Source organism: Jaculus jaculus, chromosome 1 (assembly GCF_020740685.1).
Source record: "Jaculus jaculus isolate mJacJac1 chromosome 1, mJacJac1.mat.Y.cur, whole genome shotgun sequence".
Taxonomy (NCBI): Eukaryota; Metazoa; Chordata; class Mammalia; order Rodentia; family Dipodidae; genus Jaculus; species Jaculus jaculus.
The window spans coordinates 248,022,630-248,040,848 of NC_059102.1; the positions used below are offsets into that span (position 1 = coordinate 248,022,630).

Genomic DNA, 18,219 nt, shown 5'->3' on the forward strand with positions numbered 1-18,219 from the left:
CTCCAGTTCCCAAGAGTTAATATTATTTTTTGTTGTTATTTGTATGTTTTCCCAGGTGGTGTCTTGCTATAGCCCAGGATGACCTGGAATTTACTAGGTAGTCTCAGGCTGTCCTCAAACTCATTGATCCTCCTACTTTAGCCTGGGATTACAGGCATGATGTTTTAAAGGTGTGCACCACCATGCCTAACTCCCAAGAGTTATTTTAAAAACACATTTACTATATCAAAATAAAAGATTTAAAATTAAAGGACTTGTAAATAGGAAAATTAATTAGGTGAGAAGACTAATTCTTAAGAAGCTGACACACAGAGTTGATTCTCTTGGGCTTCCCAAGGCAGAAGAGGCATACTTTGAGGTATGAAGACCCTACTGAGAAAGAAAAAGACAATTGGAACTAGTGCTATTATTATACATTTATTTGTCCACTTTTCCATCAGCAAATGCTGCCTGAGTACGCACAAGGAATTGGCTCCTTGTTATGTTCCCAATAAAGAGAAGCCTATTAAGGGAGGTTTATTGAAAGGTATATTCCAAATGCTAGCATAGCATCATACCTCAGTGGACTCAAGCATCTTTGGATTGTACAGAACATACTCATTTCATTCTAAAATAGTTTCTTTGGTTTTAGAGATAAAACTATCTGGTTTGTTCTGTTACTACGAAAACCTGAAAATGCACCACACCCCTTTAATCCCAGCACTTGGGAGGCAGAGGTAGGAAGATTGCTGTGAAGTCAAGGCAACCCTGAGACTATGTAGTGAATTCCAGGTTAGCTTGGGCTACAGCAAAACCCTACCTCGAAAAAAATACAACAACAAACCAAACCAACAAAAAACCTTGGCTTACATACTGAGTGTGAGGCCAGCCTAGCAGGCTACATGTGACCCTGTCTCAACTCAACAAGAAACAAAAACTAAATAATACATCTTTTCCTTCCCCTTTATTGGTATGTGTACAGAGGTCAGAGGACAATGTTCAGGCTGGTCTTTGACTTCTTCCAACATGTTTAAGGCAGGGTCTCTTACTCAATGTCTTGTTTGCCAGGGTAGCTGATACACAAGCTTCCAAGAGAATTCTCCAGTCTCTGTCTTCCTTCTCACCAGAGGTCAGATTACAGAAGCCCACTGTAGCTTTTGGCTATTATGTGGTAATCTCAAGATACTCACACTTGCACATCAAGTGCTATATATACTGATCCATCTTGCTAGGCCCTTCTAGCATGTTCTAAACAAGGTTTATTTGCCCAGGAAACTGAGCAGGCTGGGAGGCTGCCACTAGAAATCATGCACCAGTCATTAAAAAAAAAAGCCTGTTTGAACCAAGTATAGCATATACCAATAAGGGAAAAAAAAAAAAAAAAACAACTTACCAATATTTTAACTTAACTTTAGTCAAGTCATATACTTCAATCACCTAAAAAAAAATTAAATGTTTAAAAGTTGTTAATGTTCAGGTTGATAGAAAAACATATTAAAAATACATTTATAACCTAGGTGTGGTGGACCATACTTGTAATTCCCGCACTCAAGAGGTTGAGGCAGGATCAGGAGTTCAAGGCCAGCCTGAGCTTACGTACTGAGTGAGGCCAGCCTAGTAGGCTACATCTGTCTCAACAAAACGAGAAACAACAAAAAACAAGCTAAACATTTATAGGGGGCGAGGACCTTACGTATTTAGCAGTGTGCAAGAGGTTCTCAGCTTTACCCTCCCCCCAAAATCTCCTGAAACATTATATAATCTTTTGTTCTCCATTTTAAAATTGGGAAGAAGAAAAAGCCAGGTGTGATGCTGCACATCCGTAGTCTTAGCTACTTGAGCTTATAAATTTCAGACTAGCCTGTCCAACAGAGTGAGACTCCACCTCAAAGTTTTAAAGAACAAAATTGAGGAGGAAGCCACACACAAACTATAACTTTCTTTCTTCTTCCTTTTCTCGTCTTCTCTTTTCAGACAGAGTCTCATTATGTAGCTGTCCCAGAGCTTACTATGTACACCAGACTGGCTTTAAACTTGTAGTGATCCTTCTGCTTCTTCCTACTAAGTACTGGGATTACAGGTGTGTCCCATCACACCTAGCCATAACCCTTCTTCTAATGGACTGCTCAAAAAAATGTCCATGGATGCTATGAGTCAAAGTCCTTACATCTAATCCAGTGCTGGGTCATTCATACTGGGGCACATACCACCCCACAGGACAATGCCACCTTCCAGAGAAACAAATCCATGCAACTTGTTGAGGCTATGTGTTGGATACTGAGCCCTCTTCCTTCCATTCCATACTTTGATGCATTATAAAAAAAAAAAAAACAAAAACCAGATTAAGACACTTCCAAAATAGCTTATTTTGAAATTTATTTTATTCACAAAAAAAAAAAAAGATGAAGGAAGAGGTCTATTTGATTACAAAACAAGCCACAATACATTAGCACAGGACAAGTGTGAGAGTATTTGGTTCTATCTCTAATCAAGGGGACCTGGTTGGACCTGAAAAACCTCAAGGCCCTTATAAAGCTTGCTTTTAATAGGTTCATCTCAGATGAAATGCCAAGAACTCTAAGCAGAGGCAAATGCTCAAGCCATTAAATGTGCCAAGTAATAAGTCTATAAAGTCTTCTATGTTATGGTGTTAATGCTTGGCCATTGGCAGCATGTCTGGCTGGGGCCAGGAGTACCATCTCCCATTTCCAGCTGGGAGGCCTAGCCTTCACAGTTGAGGCACAAGAACAGCTGGCTCAATGTCTGTCTCTCCTGCCAATCTGAGGCCAACTGTGGAAGAGGTTGTGGGGGACAGCTGGCACTGACATAGAAACAAAGGCATTCACATTCAAAATTAGCTCCACCCTTTTAAAATATTTTTATTTATTTTATTAGAGAGAGAAAGAGACAGAGCATGGGCACACTGAGACCTTCAGCTGCTGCAAATTAACTCCAGATAGATGTGCCCATCTTGTGCAACTGGCTTACATGGGTCCTAGGGAACTGAACTTGGGTCCTTTGGCTTCATAGGCAAACACCTTAACCACTAAGCCATCTTCCCAGCCCCTTTTTTTGTTTGTTATTTTGAGGTAGGATCTCACTCTAGCCCAGGCTGACCTGGAATTCACTATGTAGTCTCAAGGTGACCTTGAACTCACAGCAATCCTCCTACCTCTGCCTCCTAAGTGCTGAGATTAAAGGACTGTGTCATCATGCCTGGCTTTAGTACACTTTTAGCTACAGATTCCCTCAAACTTTGTTGGGAGAACACAACACTAAGCTAAGTCAAACCTCTACACTATTACACAGGCTATTTTGATCCTATCTGCTAGAAAGAATCAATTCCTTTGGCAGGCCCTTTAAGCATTTGAATAAACCCTTTCCTCCAAACTTGTATGAGCTATTCACTGGTTTCAGTCATTAAGGCTCTTGAAATGTGACACAGTTTGCAAAGGAAAGGTATTTAATGCATGTTAGACATATTTGCCTAATATGGTATTAAGGGCAACATGAAGCTCAGAAGCCTTAAAACTGGTGATGGTACGGGCCATGCAAAGGAAGACAGGGAACAGCTGTGAATCAGAAGATAGCCAGAGTCCCTTTCAGAATATCCGGGTATAGCAGGATACAATGCCAAAATAGTTGCCATTTCACTGAGGTCAGAATCTCATGACCCAGACTCTCCACTTTCAGCCAGAACCTCTGCTGGCAGAAGACATAGGCATTATATCCCCACAACAGCTAACCCTATGGTTGGTCAAATTCCCCAGAGGGATAATTTCCTCCAAAGGGCCTCTATTCACATTACTTTTTCTCTCCTCAGCAGTTCAACTTGTGATTAGATGATGAGAATTGGAGGTCCTCTGAAAAGGCTATTCCATAACCTAAGCATGAAAAAGGCACTGGAATGCCACATTCAATACCTCATGACTCTGAGGCATGAGTCTAGTGCCACATGACTAACTGGTGAGGTTCAGGCATTTGAAAATAGAGTGTATTAAAAACATCCTGCACTGAAACAGGTGCTAGGAAATTGTGCACCAATGCTAATTAAGACACCCTAACACTACACACCAGCAAGCCATTTATATTTCCACAATGGGATTAAACAGTAACATCACTGCTGGTGGTATTAACACCAAGCCTCAGCATTACAAAAATTTTCATTTTCAGTGTTCCAAGTCACACTAACAAGAATGAAGGGCTGGAGAGATGGCTAGTGGTTAAGGCACTTGTCTGCAATGCCTAATGATCAGGGTTCGATTGCCCAGTACCCACATAAAGCCAGACGCACAAAATGGTACAAGCATCTGGAGTTCATTTTTGGTGGTTAGAGGACGTGGTGTGCCCATTTGTATTTTCCCTCTCTCTAGTTCTCGCTCTTGATTGCAAATAAATAAATAAAAATACTTAAAAGACCCATGTAAATCCAGATGTACAAGGTGGCACAGGCATCTGGAGTGAGTTTGTAGCAGCTGGAGGCCCTGGCACGCCTATTCTTTTTCTATCTGCCCCTCTCGCACACAAATAAATTAAAATGTTTAATAAAAAAAGAATGAAGTAAAAAGGATTCATAAACCTGACTGAAGTCATTTGTTCCTATTCTATAGCCCACTATGTTAAGCACCTAGCCCTTCTGTTATTTTCCTAGTCAATATAAAAGACCTTTTTCAAAGCTGGCACGGTGGTGCATGCCTTTAATCCCAGCACTTGAAGGCAGAGGTAAGAGGCTTGCCATGAGCTCGAGGCCAACCTGAGATTACATAGTGAATTACAGGTCAGCCTGGGCTAGAGTGAGACCCTACCTCAAAAGACCAAAAAGGACAAGCCGAGCGTGGTGGAGCACACCTTTAATTCCAGCACTGGGGAGGCAGAGGTAGGAGGATCACCATGAGTTCGAGGCCACCCTGAGAGACTACATAGTTAATTTCAGGTCAGCCTGGACCAGAGTGAGACTCTACCTTGAAAAACAAAACAAAACAAAAAACCCAAAAAGGCCTTTTTCAGAGTCCAGAGAGCTAACCATTATACCATGGAACCCTTTCTAAAAGACTTCTATATAGCATGTTTATAGAGTCATTAACACTTCCTCTTTCCCCATAGCATGATCCCCAAATCTACAACACTATTCATCAACAAGCCAAAGACAATAATCCTTCCCAGGTCTTTTTAATCATCCCAACCCAGTCCCAATTAGTCTCTTTTAGGGGAATAGATTCAGCTTTAGTCCTTGATATTGTGGTGGTCAAAGAAGTCAACACCCACTTATGAGTTTCCAACCAATCTCACAATAGCACATATTAATCAGCTCCAGAAAGACTGAGTCAGCTAGATATTTAGCTATACTTATCATTTATGGTTACCTTAAGTCTCTGATTGAAAGCATCAAACAGTAGTTTGATCCCGTCCTGAGTCAGGTTAAGGATGAGGTCATGGCTTAAAGGAGACTACAAAACAAAAAATAAAATATACTCTGAACAACTGGCTTATTCACCAGCACCTACTAAAAGCCTTACAATATATAAATGCAATGCACAGGGGATATGTAAGAGCAGGCAGCCCCTCTCCCTCAGAAGTTGTATGGAAGCTAAAAAAAAACTGTTGTAGGCCGGGTATGGTGGAACATGCCTGTAATCCTAGCACTTGGGAGGCAGGGGTAGGAGGATCACTGTGAGTCTGAGGCCAGCCTGAGACTCCGTGGTGAATTCTAGGTCAGCTTGGTCTAGAGTGAGACCCTACCTATCATGGTTTGATTCAAGAGTCCCCCATAAACTTAGGTGTTCTGAATGCTAGGTTCCCAGCTGATGGAGATTTGGGAATTAACGCTTCCTGGAAGTAGTGTATATTTGGGAGTGGGTTTATGAGTGTTATAGCCAGTGTCCCCTTGTCAGTGTTTGGCACACTCTCCTGTTGCTATTGTCCACCTTATGTTGGCGAGAGGGTGATGTCCAAGCCATTGTTTCCCCCTGCCATCATGGAGTTTCTCCTCAAGTCTGTAAGCCAAAATAAACCCTTTTTTTCCCCACAAGCTGCTCTTGTTCAGGTGATCTCTGCCAGCAATGTGAACCTGACTGCAATACTACCTCAAAAAACTGCAACTCCCATATCCTAATATTGTCTGGAAAGAGCCTCTTTGCTCCAGACTTGTGCAAATACCTGGGAGGAACAGACAAATGTGTGTGTGTGTGTGTGTGTGTGTGTATACATACATACATACATACATACATACATACATACATACATACATATATATATACACATATTCTTTTGAGGCTCTACGAATCATATCTGCCTAACCAGTTTATTGCATCAAACCAACAGAGCACTCAGTCGAGGAATACTTGTCATGCGAAAAGACCTGGAACCCAAACTTAGCAAGATGCAGTACATGGGCTGGAGAGATGGCTTAGCGGTTCGGTTAAGCGCTTGCCTGTGAAGCCTAAGGACCCCGGTTCGAGGCTCGGTTCCCCAGGTCCCACGTTAGCCAGATGCACAAGGGGGCGCACGTGTCTGGAGTTCGTTTGCAGGGGCTAGAAGCCTTGGCGCGCCCATTCTCTCCCTCTCCCTCTGTCTTTCTCTCTGTGTCTGTCACTCTCAAATAAATAAATAAAAAATGAACAAAAAAATATTAAAAAAAAAAAGATGCAGTACATGTGTGTCTACTAAACCTATGTCTAAACCCATGCCGGAACACATTTTATTCTCTGAATGTTTTAAGCCAAACTTTTATGATTTGATTTGAATAAGATGGGACCCTTGCTTCTTTCTTCCTTCCCCCACTCCATATAACAAGTGTTTCTTTCTGAAAAACCCAAGTTTAAGATCTAAGGAGTCACGTATCTACATTTGCCCCTTCTCAGTTCTGTGGAGAAGAGAGTAGGAATACACGACTGTGAACAGAGCCTCACTGACCTTAGATGACTCCTAAAACTTTTATGTGCTCTAGTTTCTACCCAGAAGTACCTTTATCCCTTTCCTTCAAAATTGTTCTGAGGACAGAGATGGTAGGTCAGAAAGCACTAAGAACAGATTTGGCACATTCCTGTGTCTGCCTCATCTGCTGGCAATCACTTCAAGCACTCAATGTCTGAACATTCTTAAAGAATTGACCCATACTATATACACGTAGAAAAGAAAAACACCACCATCCCAAACCCAACCCTTTTCTTTGTTTTTCGAGGTGGGGTCTCACTGTAGCCCAGGCTGACCTGTAATTCATTATGGAGTCTCAGGGTGGCCTCGAACTCAAGACGATCTTCCTACCTCTGCCTCCTGAGTGCTGGGATTAAAGGCATGCGCCACCACGCCCGGCCCCAACCCTTCTTAAAAGTGGCACATGGTTCTTCAAAAGGTTTATCAAAAATTTTAATAATTTCTTTTAAAAAGATCACTTCTTTTCCTCTTTTTTTTTTTTTTTCCTTCTCCAAGGTAGAGCCTCACTTTTAGCTCAGGCTGACCCAGAACTCACTGTAATTGCAGTCTGGTGTGGCCAACTCACAGCAATCCTCCTACCTCTGTATCCTGAGTGCTGGGATTAAAGGTGTGTACTGCCATACCTGTCCTTATTTTCTTAATGGGTTTAAGATTATCATTATTTAAAAAAAATATTTATTTATTTACATTTTTTGAGGCAGGGTCTTGCTCTAGCCCAGGCTGACCTGGAATTCACTATGTAGTCTCAGGGTGACCTCAACTCACAGCAATCCTCCTACCTCTGCCTCCCCAGTGCTGGGATTAAAGGTGTGTGTCATCATGCCTATCTATTATCATTCTTAATTTGGTATGTCTAAGTGCAGGCCTGTGCATGCCACAAAGCACAATGGTGGAGTTCAGAGGACAGCTTTCAGGTTACTCTCTGCCTCCCTTGTCTCCAAAGATGGACTGGGATTACAGAGGTCTGCCAGAGTTTCTGGCCTTTTCATGATGTCTACGTATCCTAACCCAGGTAATCAGAATTGCAAGACAAGTGCTTTATACACTGATCCATCTTCCCACCTCTTAATACAGGTCCTTAAAGTAGACAAAGTGAGTAACAGTGTATTAGAAGGCCAAGTGTCACCATTAGTGGACTCCAAGGGGCCTTCTGGGATTAGCTCTATTTCCCTCTACTTAACTGATCTTACACAAGGTAGCAGACCCAGGTGGGACTATCATATCTGTTCTGCCTTCTTTCTGTTTTTTCAAGGTAGAGTCTCATTCTACCCCAGGCTGAACTGGAATTCACTATGTAGTCTCAGGGTGGTCTCGAACTCATGGTGACACTCCTACCTCTGCCTCCCCGAGTGCTGGGATTAAAGGTGTGTGCCACCACACCTGGCTGTTCTACCTTCTAAGAAAGATGAAACCTACTTCATATGAATGTTTAATTTCCATGATAGACAAGAAGCTATTTCTGGGCTTGGGATGTAGCTTGGTGGTAGAGAAGAGGTAGAAGAGAGGTGAAGGGGAAAAAAGTACATCAGAGCTACAAAAACATCTTTTAGTCCTTTATCAAAAATCAGACTAGTTGAGTTGGGTGTGGTGGCACATGTCTTTAATCTCAGCACTGGGGAGACAGAGGTAGGATCACTGTGAGTTCAAGGGGCCCCTGAGGAATACATAATGAATTCCATGTCAGCATGGGCTACAGTGAAACCCTACCTCGAAACCCACCCCCCCAAAAAATTAAGACTAGTTATTAATTTTGCCACAATCTGCATAACTAAGAAATGGGAAGAGTACAGATCTAGGTTCAACCCATGTTTTCGACTGGGCATAGCGGCCTCTACATCTCAGCACTACATCTATAATCTCAGCATTTGGAAGGTGGAGACAGGAGGAAGAGTTTAAGGCCCGCCTGGGCTTTATAGAATCCTGTGTCAAGATACCAAACATGATTTTAACTGGTTACAGATACTTAGAAGACATTGGGGAAAGTGAGCTTTATGTTAATAGTCCTGCAAACATTGAAATGATAGATGAATGATTCAAGAATCAAGTATCATTTAAAAAAATTGGTCAGAGGCTAGAGAGATGGCTTAGCAGTTAAGGCACATACCTGCAAAGCCTAAGGACCCTGGTTCGATTCTCCAGGTCCCATGTAAGCCAGATGTACATGGTGGCATGTGTGTCTGGAGTTTGTCTGCAGTGGTTAGAGGCCCTGGAGCACCCATTCTCATACACTCTCCCTCCCCCCCCCCCCGCCTCTAATAAATAAATAAATAAATAAGCCTTTAAAAAATTGGCTAGAAAGCTTAAAGCCTATTTTCTTTTCTTTTTCCTTAATATTATATTTATTTGTGAGGAGAGAGAAAATATGAATATGGGCATGCCAAGGTCTCTTGCTGCTGCAAATGAACTCCAGATGCATGCACTTTGTAGTACTGAGGAATCAAACCCAAGTCATTAGGCTTTGCAAGCAAGCACCTTAACTGCTGAGCCATCTCTCCAGCCCCATAGCTAGTTTTTATTGCTCTTCTAAAGCTGGCAGCATCAGATTATCATGATCAAAAGTTTCAGAATCAGAGGCTGATGAGATGTTTCAGAGATTAAAGGCTCTTACTTACAAACCCTAATGGCCTGAGTTTAATTCTCCAATAACCCTGTAAAGCCAGATGCACAAAGTGGCACATGTCTCTGGAGTTCATTTGTAGTAGCAAGAGGCACACCCACTTTTTTTCTCTTTCTGCTTGCCAAAAAAAAAAAAAAAGTTTCAGAATCATGGATATGTGATTGCTAACTGACTTAAGATTCTCCCACTGTTATACAGCACTCTCTACCAGTTAGCCTTTTCCACAGCATCTCTCTGAAAATAAACTTACTGACCAGGAATTTTATTTCAGTAAACAAGTCAGTCATCACTCACCTGCTCACTGTAGAGAACCTGGACATTTTTGATAATGCGGCAATGCTTCTGAAGAATGGCTACTGCCTGAGCCAGAGGCATTCCTGAAATAAAGCAAGGAAACCTGTGTGGTTACTTGGGCTACCTATTTACTAACACAAACCACAGTGGTAAGCACTGATCTCTGAAGCCTGCAGACAGGATAGTCAGTAGTCTATAGGTGTAAATAAATAAAAGTCCAATAAACAGCTAGGCATGGTGGTGCATGCCTTTAATCCCAGCACTTGGGAGGCAGAGGTAGGAGGATCACCATTAGTTTGAGGCCACTCTAAGACTACAGAGTGAATTCTAGGTCAGCCTGACCTAGAGTGAGACCCTATCTTGAAAAACAAAAACAAGTCCAATAAACAAAGAGTTAGTATAAAGATAAGCAGCAAGCACTATGGGAATTGTTAAAGACTATCCAAGGGAGAAAATAAACACTGAAAAGACTTTCTGGAAATAGGAATGGCCACACAGATCTCACGTAAAGGGTTCAGAGAACACAAAGTCAGCATGGACCAAAGAAAGGGTAAGCTTTCGCTGAATGACTTGGAGACTAAGGTTCTAGTCCTCACTATATGGATATACCTACGACCTAGGGAAAGTCCCTTTTCTTCCTTTCTGGCATCTATCTCAGCATCTGAAATGAGAGCTTGTTAAAACATATAACTTATAAGGATCAACTAAAAAAAAGTTTAAAGTCAAGCCTGGTGGCTTATGCCTATACTCCCAGCACTCAAGAGGTTGGGGTAGAAGGATCACCACAAGTTTGAGACCAGCCTGGGCTACATAGTGAGTTCCAGGTCAGTCTGAGCTAGAGTAAGATCCTACCTCAAAACAAAACCAACCAACCAAGCAACAAAACACCAAGGAGCCAGGTGTGGTGGTACAAGCCTTTAATTCCAGCACTCAGGAGGTAGAAGTAGGAGGATCACTGTGAGTTCAAGACCAGCCTGGGCTAGAGTAAGACCCTACCTCAAAAACAAAACAAAACAAAAAAACAAACAAGGGCTGAAGAGATGACTCAGCACTTAAGAGAGTATCCTTTGCAAGCATGAGGGCCAGAAGAGGCCTGAGGCCACTGACCAATTCCCCAGCATCCATGTGAACAGCCTGGCATGGTCATCCATGTCTGTAATCCCAGTCCTGTGGGCAGCAGAGACTGAAGAATCACTGGAGCTAGCAAAAACAGCAAGGTCTAGAATCAGTGAAACAGAGACTCCATCAGGAGGATAATAAATGGGAGGATATAGTTCTGCATGCATGCTAGGTGCCCCATCTGCACACGTTTGTGTATACCCCATACACATCACACATACTACATATGCAAAAAAAAACCTTAAAAATATCTCTTAAAACCCTTAGCTTTTTTAAAAAATTTATTTATTTGATAGCGACAGAGAGAAAGAGAGGGGGGGGGGAATATATGAGCACGCCAGGGCTTCCAGCCACTGCAGAGGAACTCCAGACACGTGTGCCCCCTTGTGCATCTGGCTAACGTGGGTCCTGGGGAATCGAGCCTCGAACCAGGGTCCTTAGGCTTCACAGGCAAGCACTTAACCGCTAAGCCATCTCTCCAGCCCCAAACCCTTAGTTTTGCTGGCTATGGTAATACACACCTTTAATCCCAGCACTTAGGAGGCAGAGGTAGGAGGATTGTTCTAAGTTTGAGATCCTAAGACTACAAAATGAATTCCAGGTCTAGAGTGAGACCCTACCTCCAACACCCAAAAAACAAACAAAACTCCCTTAGTTTTGAACTTTTGGATGTATGCTTCCAGCTTAAGTAACCAAAATCCCAATGACACCACAAATATTCTAGGGGCTTATAGAGATTACCAAAAGTTTGTTTTCAGAGTCAACTGTATTTTAAACAGGAAGAAACATGAAGACAAGTCTTGACAATCTATGAAACAAAAACCCACTTTCAGTAATACAAGGACAGTGTGTGTTATTTACCATTGTGGAGCCCTAGCTCCCTGCTCAGAACTAATCGACTACCTAGTGGCTGCAGAATATTTGTTCACTGGGACCAAAGGACTGTGAAAAGAGAAATGGAACAAGCAGGGCTATCTTATGAGCACATTACCACATACATGGTGGATCACATTCAATATGAGCACACCTCCAGATTGAGAAGATGGCATGCTCAGAAAAGAGATTCCAAATGAAGAATTAGAAAAGAAAGCAAAACCAGTTAGTCAGAAAAGAGAATGTCCTATGTCTTCTGTGATCAATTGTTGACACATGTCAGTTTCTTCAGTGAAGGCTCTTTTGTACTTAATCATATCAATGTGCTGGTGTCAACATCTCTGAATCCTGAATCATCCAGAAAGAAACCCTTCAGGGGAGACAAAGCAACCACACTTCTAAAAGGAACCAACTCTATAAATGGCAAAGGAAATGTGCAAATCTTGCCTGGTTATCACCCTCCAATAACTTCCCACTACAGATGGATATATCTGAATTATCATCTGAAGCCCTAAACTTCTGAATGCTGTCCAACTCCATCTTTTTTTTTTCAATTCCCGCCCCCCCCCCCCCAATTACTAACACCTACCTCAAGCCTTTGCAAAATAGGCTTTTGCTATTGCTATTCTTCCTACAGCTGATCCCTTCTCACAGTTTAGGTTTTGGCTCACACCTTACTTCCCAAACTGCCTTACTTAATGAAAACACCCAGCTCCTTTGGTAATCCATTTCCCCTGTATTTCCCCTAATGAATAGGGCTCTATCTTGTTCACCTATGTACTTCCAGCACTCAAAACTGGCATAATTATAGGTGATTAGTCATACATGTTTGGGAAACAAAACAATTAGGTAGAAAACACAGGTCTTATTCTATGGGTCTGGGTAACCACCTTTCCTTAAGAACCATTGTCAAATCTCCACAACAGTATTCTCTTCTGTTTCCTACCTTTCCCAGGTGTCTACCGGGTAGACAGGGCAGGCTTGATAAAAGACAGGATAGGTTTCTGCTGTCCCTCATTCAAACAACTATCTAGTTTCTAACCAAAATCTCAATCCATTTTCTGTGCACAAGTAAAGGCAAACAAAAGTCAGTAAAGGGCTGGAGACATGGCTTAGCAGTCTAAGCCTAAGAACCTAGGTTTCATTCCCCAGTATCCACATGAGCCAGATGCACAATGTGGTGCATGTGTCTGAAATTTGTTTACAGTGGCTGGAGACCTTGGCATGAACCCCCACCCCCGCAAGTAATTTTTTTTTTTAAAGTCAATCAAGTAAAAGTGACTTTTTCAGCTTTTCGGTATTTTGGGCACCAATAGTCCCATCAACTACTGAGTGTCAAGCCTGAAACCTCTAATTTTTTTCCTGCCTTTTTTCTTAATTACTTTTAAAGTTTTTATTAGGTAGGGTCTCACTCTAGTCCAGGCTGACCTGGAATTCATTATGTAGTCTCAGGTGGCCTCCAACTCACAGTGATCCTACTACTTCTACCTCCCAACTGCTGTGACTAAAGGTGTGTGCCACCACACCTGGCTCCCTGTCTCTTTGAATTCAGTCTCCAAGTGTTGTTCCTGTAAGCCCATCTTACCATTAGCTTAAGTTCTTCAGGGGATAAGACCAATTCTTATTCAGTTCCCAGTATTTATGAACAAAGCACATGGAGGCACATGCTGTCTTCATACACACACACACACACACACACACACACACACACACACACACACACTCTCTGGGTATGGTGGAGCAGACTTTAATCCCAGCACTCTAGGCAGAGGTAGGAGGATCACTGTGAGTTCAAGGCCAAACTGACAATACATAGTAAATTCCAGGTCAGCCTGAGTTAGAATGAGACCCTGCCTTGAAAAACTAAAAAGGTAGAGACAAAATAAACCTTAAAAAGATATATTTTAGCTGTGTGTGGTAGAGTACACCTTTAATCCTAACACTTGGGAGGCAGAGGTACAAGAATTGCCATGAGTTTGAGGCCACCCCCGGACCAACCACATAGTAAATTCCAGATCAGCCCAGGATAGAGTAAAACCCTACCTTGAAAAAAAGGGGTAGGGGATATATATATATATGGAAGAGAGAATGAGTGGGCATACTAGGTAGGGCCTCTAGCCACTGCAAACAAACTCCAGACACATGGGCCACCTGTACATCTGGCTTTAAGTGGGTATTGGGGAATTGAACCTGGGTCCTTTTCTTTACCAGCAAGGACCTCAACCACTAAGTCATCTCTCTAGCCCTACGTGACCTTTTAAATATGTATTTAGGTATTACAGAAACAACTTTTAAAAACAAATTCAAGCTAACATGGTAGCTCACACCCATAATCCTAGCACTTTGGAGACAGAAGCAGGAAGACTGCAGAGCTCTAGGCTAGCCTGACCTACATACCAAGATCCTATCTTAAAAAACAAAAACAAAAACAGGTAGGTGTGGTGGTGCACACCTTTAATCCCAGCACTTGGCAGGCAGAGGTAGGATAGCTGTGAGTTCAAGGTCCAGAGCTAGAGTGAGACCCTACCTGGAAAAACAAAAGCAGAGTGGTGGTGCACACCTTTAATCGAAGCACACAGGAGGCAGAGGTAGGGCAGACAACTGTAAGTTCAAGGCCACCTTGAGCTAGAATGAGACCCTATCTGGAAAAACAAAAACAAGAGTGGTCCAGCACTAGGAGGCAGAGGTAGGAGGATAGCTATGAGTTCAAGGTCACCCTGGGACTACATAGTGAATTCCAGGTCAGCCTGGAAAAAAAAAAAACCACAAAAGGGCTAGAGAGAAACAATGGTTAAAAAGATTTTTGCTTGAAATCATGATGGCCTGGGTTTGATTCCCTAGTACCCAAGTAAAACCAGATACACAAGGTGGCCCATAAGTCTGGAGTTCATTTGCAATGAGTGGCAGGAGGGCCTGGTGTGTCCATTCTCAATCTCTTTTGGTCTGCCTCTTTCTCTTTGTCTCTTGTTCTTAAATAAATAAATAAAGATATAAAACAAATTCAGGCACATGTCTCTGCATCAATATAGTCTCCAAGTCTCACAGAAAACATTATTTCAAATTTGCACTGTCCTTATTCCACTACTGTCAAAGCATTTGTAGCATGCACACAGATTCTGCTTGGCCAAGGTGTTTGGTTTCTGTGTGGCTGGCAGTTTCCTAATCTTCCAACATTATACAAAGGCCAGGAAAGCAGCCAAGAAGCTGGACGAAGCTCTCCATTGTAATGCTGGGCAATGATTACAAGGACTAGATATATCTGCATATGCACAAACCCCAAGAAGAAACCTTGGGACATAGTTAAGTAGATTTCCAAAAGAGGAAAACAGCGGGAAGCAAAAAATTACTGTTCAGCTATGTGTTTACCATCTCTCCCTACCTTGCTGGGCCTATTTCTTACCTGGCAGATGAAGACAATACCGACTGCTTTACAGTGTTGTGGAGGCAAGAGGTAAGCACTGTCTGTTTCTCTACCCTACAAATATAATTTTAAAGTTCAGATTCATTTCCCATACTTATCCGTATAGAATAGCCCCAACTGCAGTTTGGATGTGTTAGGATTAGGAGAAAAGATTGAGGAAAGAGGAACTGTAACTCACCTTTAAAAATGAAGAGTTTAGTCAAGCATGGTGGCATACTACTGTAATCCCACCACATGGGAGGTGGAAGCAGGAACATCAGGAGTTCAAGGCTAGTCTTTGCTACATATTGAGTTCACAGACAGTCTGGCCTAAATGAGACCAGGCATGGTGGCACACACCTTTAATCCCAGCACTCAGGAGGTAGAGGTAGGAGGATTGCTGTGAGTTTAAGGCTACCTACCCTGAGACTACATAGTTAATTCTAGGTCAGCCTGGACCAGACAGAGACCCTATCTTAAAAAAAAAAAAAAAAGAAAGAAAGAAAAACAAAACATAGCTGGGTGTGGTGATGCATGCCTTTAATTGCAGCACTCAGGAGAGGTAGGAGGATTGCCATGAGTTTGAGGCCACCCTGAGACAACATAGTGAATTCCAGGTCAGCCTGGGCTAGAGTGAGACCCTACCTCAAAAAATGAAAAAGCAAGCAAACAAACAATACAGGGGCTGGGAGATGTCTCAGTGGATAAAGAGCCTGGTGCACCAGCTTGAGTACCCAAGTTCAGAACCCAGAACACAGGTAAAAATTACTGGATGCTATAGCTCCTAGTGAGCTTAGGGCAAGAAGAGAGGCAGACAGGAGCATCAGCTGTCTAGGGCCAGCTAACTTAGTGACGGCAGCTCAGTGAGTGACTAGCAGAAGAGATAGGAGGCAAGAACTGACACTCAGAGTTGTTCTCTGACCTCCACATGTGTGCCTGCATTCACACACATGAACACATCACCCATCCCAAAGACAGCACTTGCTACTACATAAGCATGAAGCTCAATTGGTAGCATGCACATAAAAAGCTGGGCATAGGGCTGGAGAGATGGCTTAGCAGTTAAGCACTTGCCCATGAAGCCTAAGGACACTAGTTCAAGGCTCGATTCCCCAGGACCCATATTAGCCAGATGCACAAGGGGGCACATGTGCCTGGAGTTCGTTTGCAGTGGCTAGAAGCCCTGGTGGACCCACTTTCCTCTCTTTCTCTCTGTCACTCTCAAATAAATAAGGACTCCAAACACCATCCTCTGGCCCCCACATATGTATGCAAAGGGTAGATGCATCTGCGCGCGCGCACACACACTCATACAGACCACATAGACCACAACAAAACAAGAGCAAAACAGGGCTGGGAATGTAGCTCTGTTAGTAGAGGGCTTGCTGAATGTGCATGAAGCTCTGGGTTCAATCTCAGCATGGCATAAACCCAGCATGGTGACTCATGCCCGTAATCCTTCCCTGTGCTTGGGAGGTGGAGGCAGAAGGATCAGTAGTTCAAGGGCATCCCTGGCTACGTAGAGAATTTTAGGCCAGCTAGAGCTAGAGATTGTTGCAAAAATACACATGCAAACACACAAAATAAAGATGTAGCCCAGCATGATGGCACATGCCCTTAATCCCAGTACTCGGGAGGCAGAGGTAAGAGGATCGTTGTAAGTTTGAGGACACCCTGAGACTACATGGTGAATTTCAGGTCAGCCTATGCGACAGTGAGACCCTACCTCAAAAAAAAAAAAAAGGGCTGGAGAGATGGCTTAGTGGTTAAGCACTTGCCCGTGAAGCCTGAGGACACCGATTTGAGGCTCAATTCCCCAGGATCCACATTAGCCAGATGCACAAGGGGGCACACACATCTGGAGTCCGTTCGCGGTGGCTGGAGACCCTGGCGTGCCCATTCTCTCTCTCTTTCTATCTGCCTCTTTCTCTCTCTCTGTCACTTTCAAATAAATAAATAAAAATTAAAAAAATTAAAAATAAATAAAATAAAGATGTAGATTTTATGATTCACAAAGAATCATGAAGGCTTGGGTGTCTTCTATGAGCTTTCCCCAAAAGTGCAATTCTGAATCCAATGCATAGGTATGTTCCTCTATTTTTGGTTGCTGCTAAGAAAATTTGAAAGAACTACCCAAACTCTTGATTCCTGGAAACTTGATTGGACTTGTTGTTTGATAGTCAAAAACAGTTGTCAAAAGAAGCCTTGCTTTTCCACTTATTAGTTTTCTAGAAATTCTGACTTCAACTGATATCCTACTCACTATTTTTAACCAAGGGACTTGTACGACAAAGAGATACACAATCTTGTTACACCATCAAACAATTTATAGCTATCTGCCATATTTTAGCCAGACCTGGGAGGCAGGATTGTTGAGATATTACTTAGAAGCCAAACAGCATTAACAAATCACTAACCTTTCAACCAAGAGGTTGGTTGGAGCATTTTCCTAGCAGGTAAAATGTAGAAGCAATGGTCTTAAGTTCTGAGAACTGATTCCTACAACCTGCATGTAGCTAGCACTGAGTACCAGCAGGGACATGCCAGACTTCTCCAATATGCTATCTCTATAGGCATGAGTCTTGCATACTCAAAGATGAGCAATAATCCAATGGAGCAGCTGACTCCATCCGGTAGCCACAGCACAGTGAAAAAAGTTCAAGCCCACACAAACAAGCAGCAGCAACACCTGCTTCCCAGTAAACACACTGGAGTTACTGAATGCAAACATCTTTGTACACACACAAGGGCAAAATGACAAAAAAAAAAAAAAAAAAAAAGATCAAACTTAATTTTCCACAAACTACAATTCCTATTTCACTCAACTTTTGACTCTTGACATCTGAGGGCTGATGACTACATAAACCACAAAGGATTTCAAGAGAGGAAAACTACTCCCTTGACCAGGTCCTTATCTTCTGACTATGGGGTTTCAACTTAGGGTCCCTTCTGAACAAGAAAAGCAACCCTTAACCGGCCCCCCTCAAAAACAAACAAACAAACA

General features: G+C 42.6%; 1 protein-coding gene across 2 annotated transcripts in view; it reads right to left on the bottom strand.

The window, feature by feature from the left end:
• The window catches only part of Phaf1 (phagosome assembly factor 1), a 33,831-nt gene that overhangs the window by 14,619 nt on the left and 993 nt on the right, over positions 1-18,219 (bottom strand). Inside the window, exons 3-5 of one of the 2 annotated variants that reach the window (XM_004661717.3) lie at positions 9,824-9,906; positions 5,343-5,426; positions 1,373-1,416 (exon numbers count right to left, since the gene is read on the bottom strand). In XM_004661717.3, coding sequence (XP_004661774.2) covers positions 1,373-1,416; positions 5,343-5,426; positions 9,824-9,906 — 211 coding nt within the window. The remainder of the gene's footprint in view (positions 1-1,372; positions 1,417-5,342; positions 5,427-9,823; positions 9,907-18,219) is intronic. The other variant, XM_045150707.1, reaches the window with a different exon arrangement.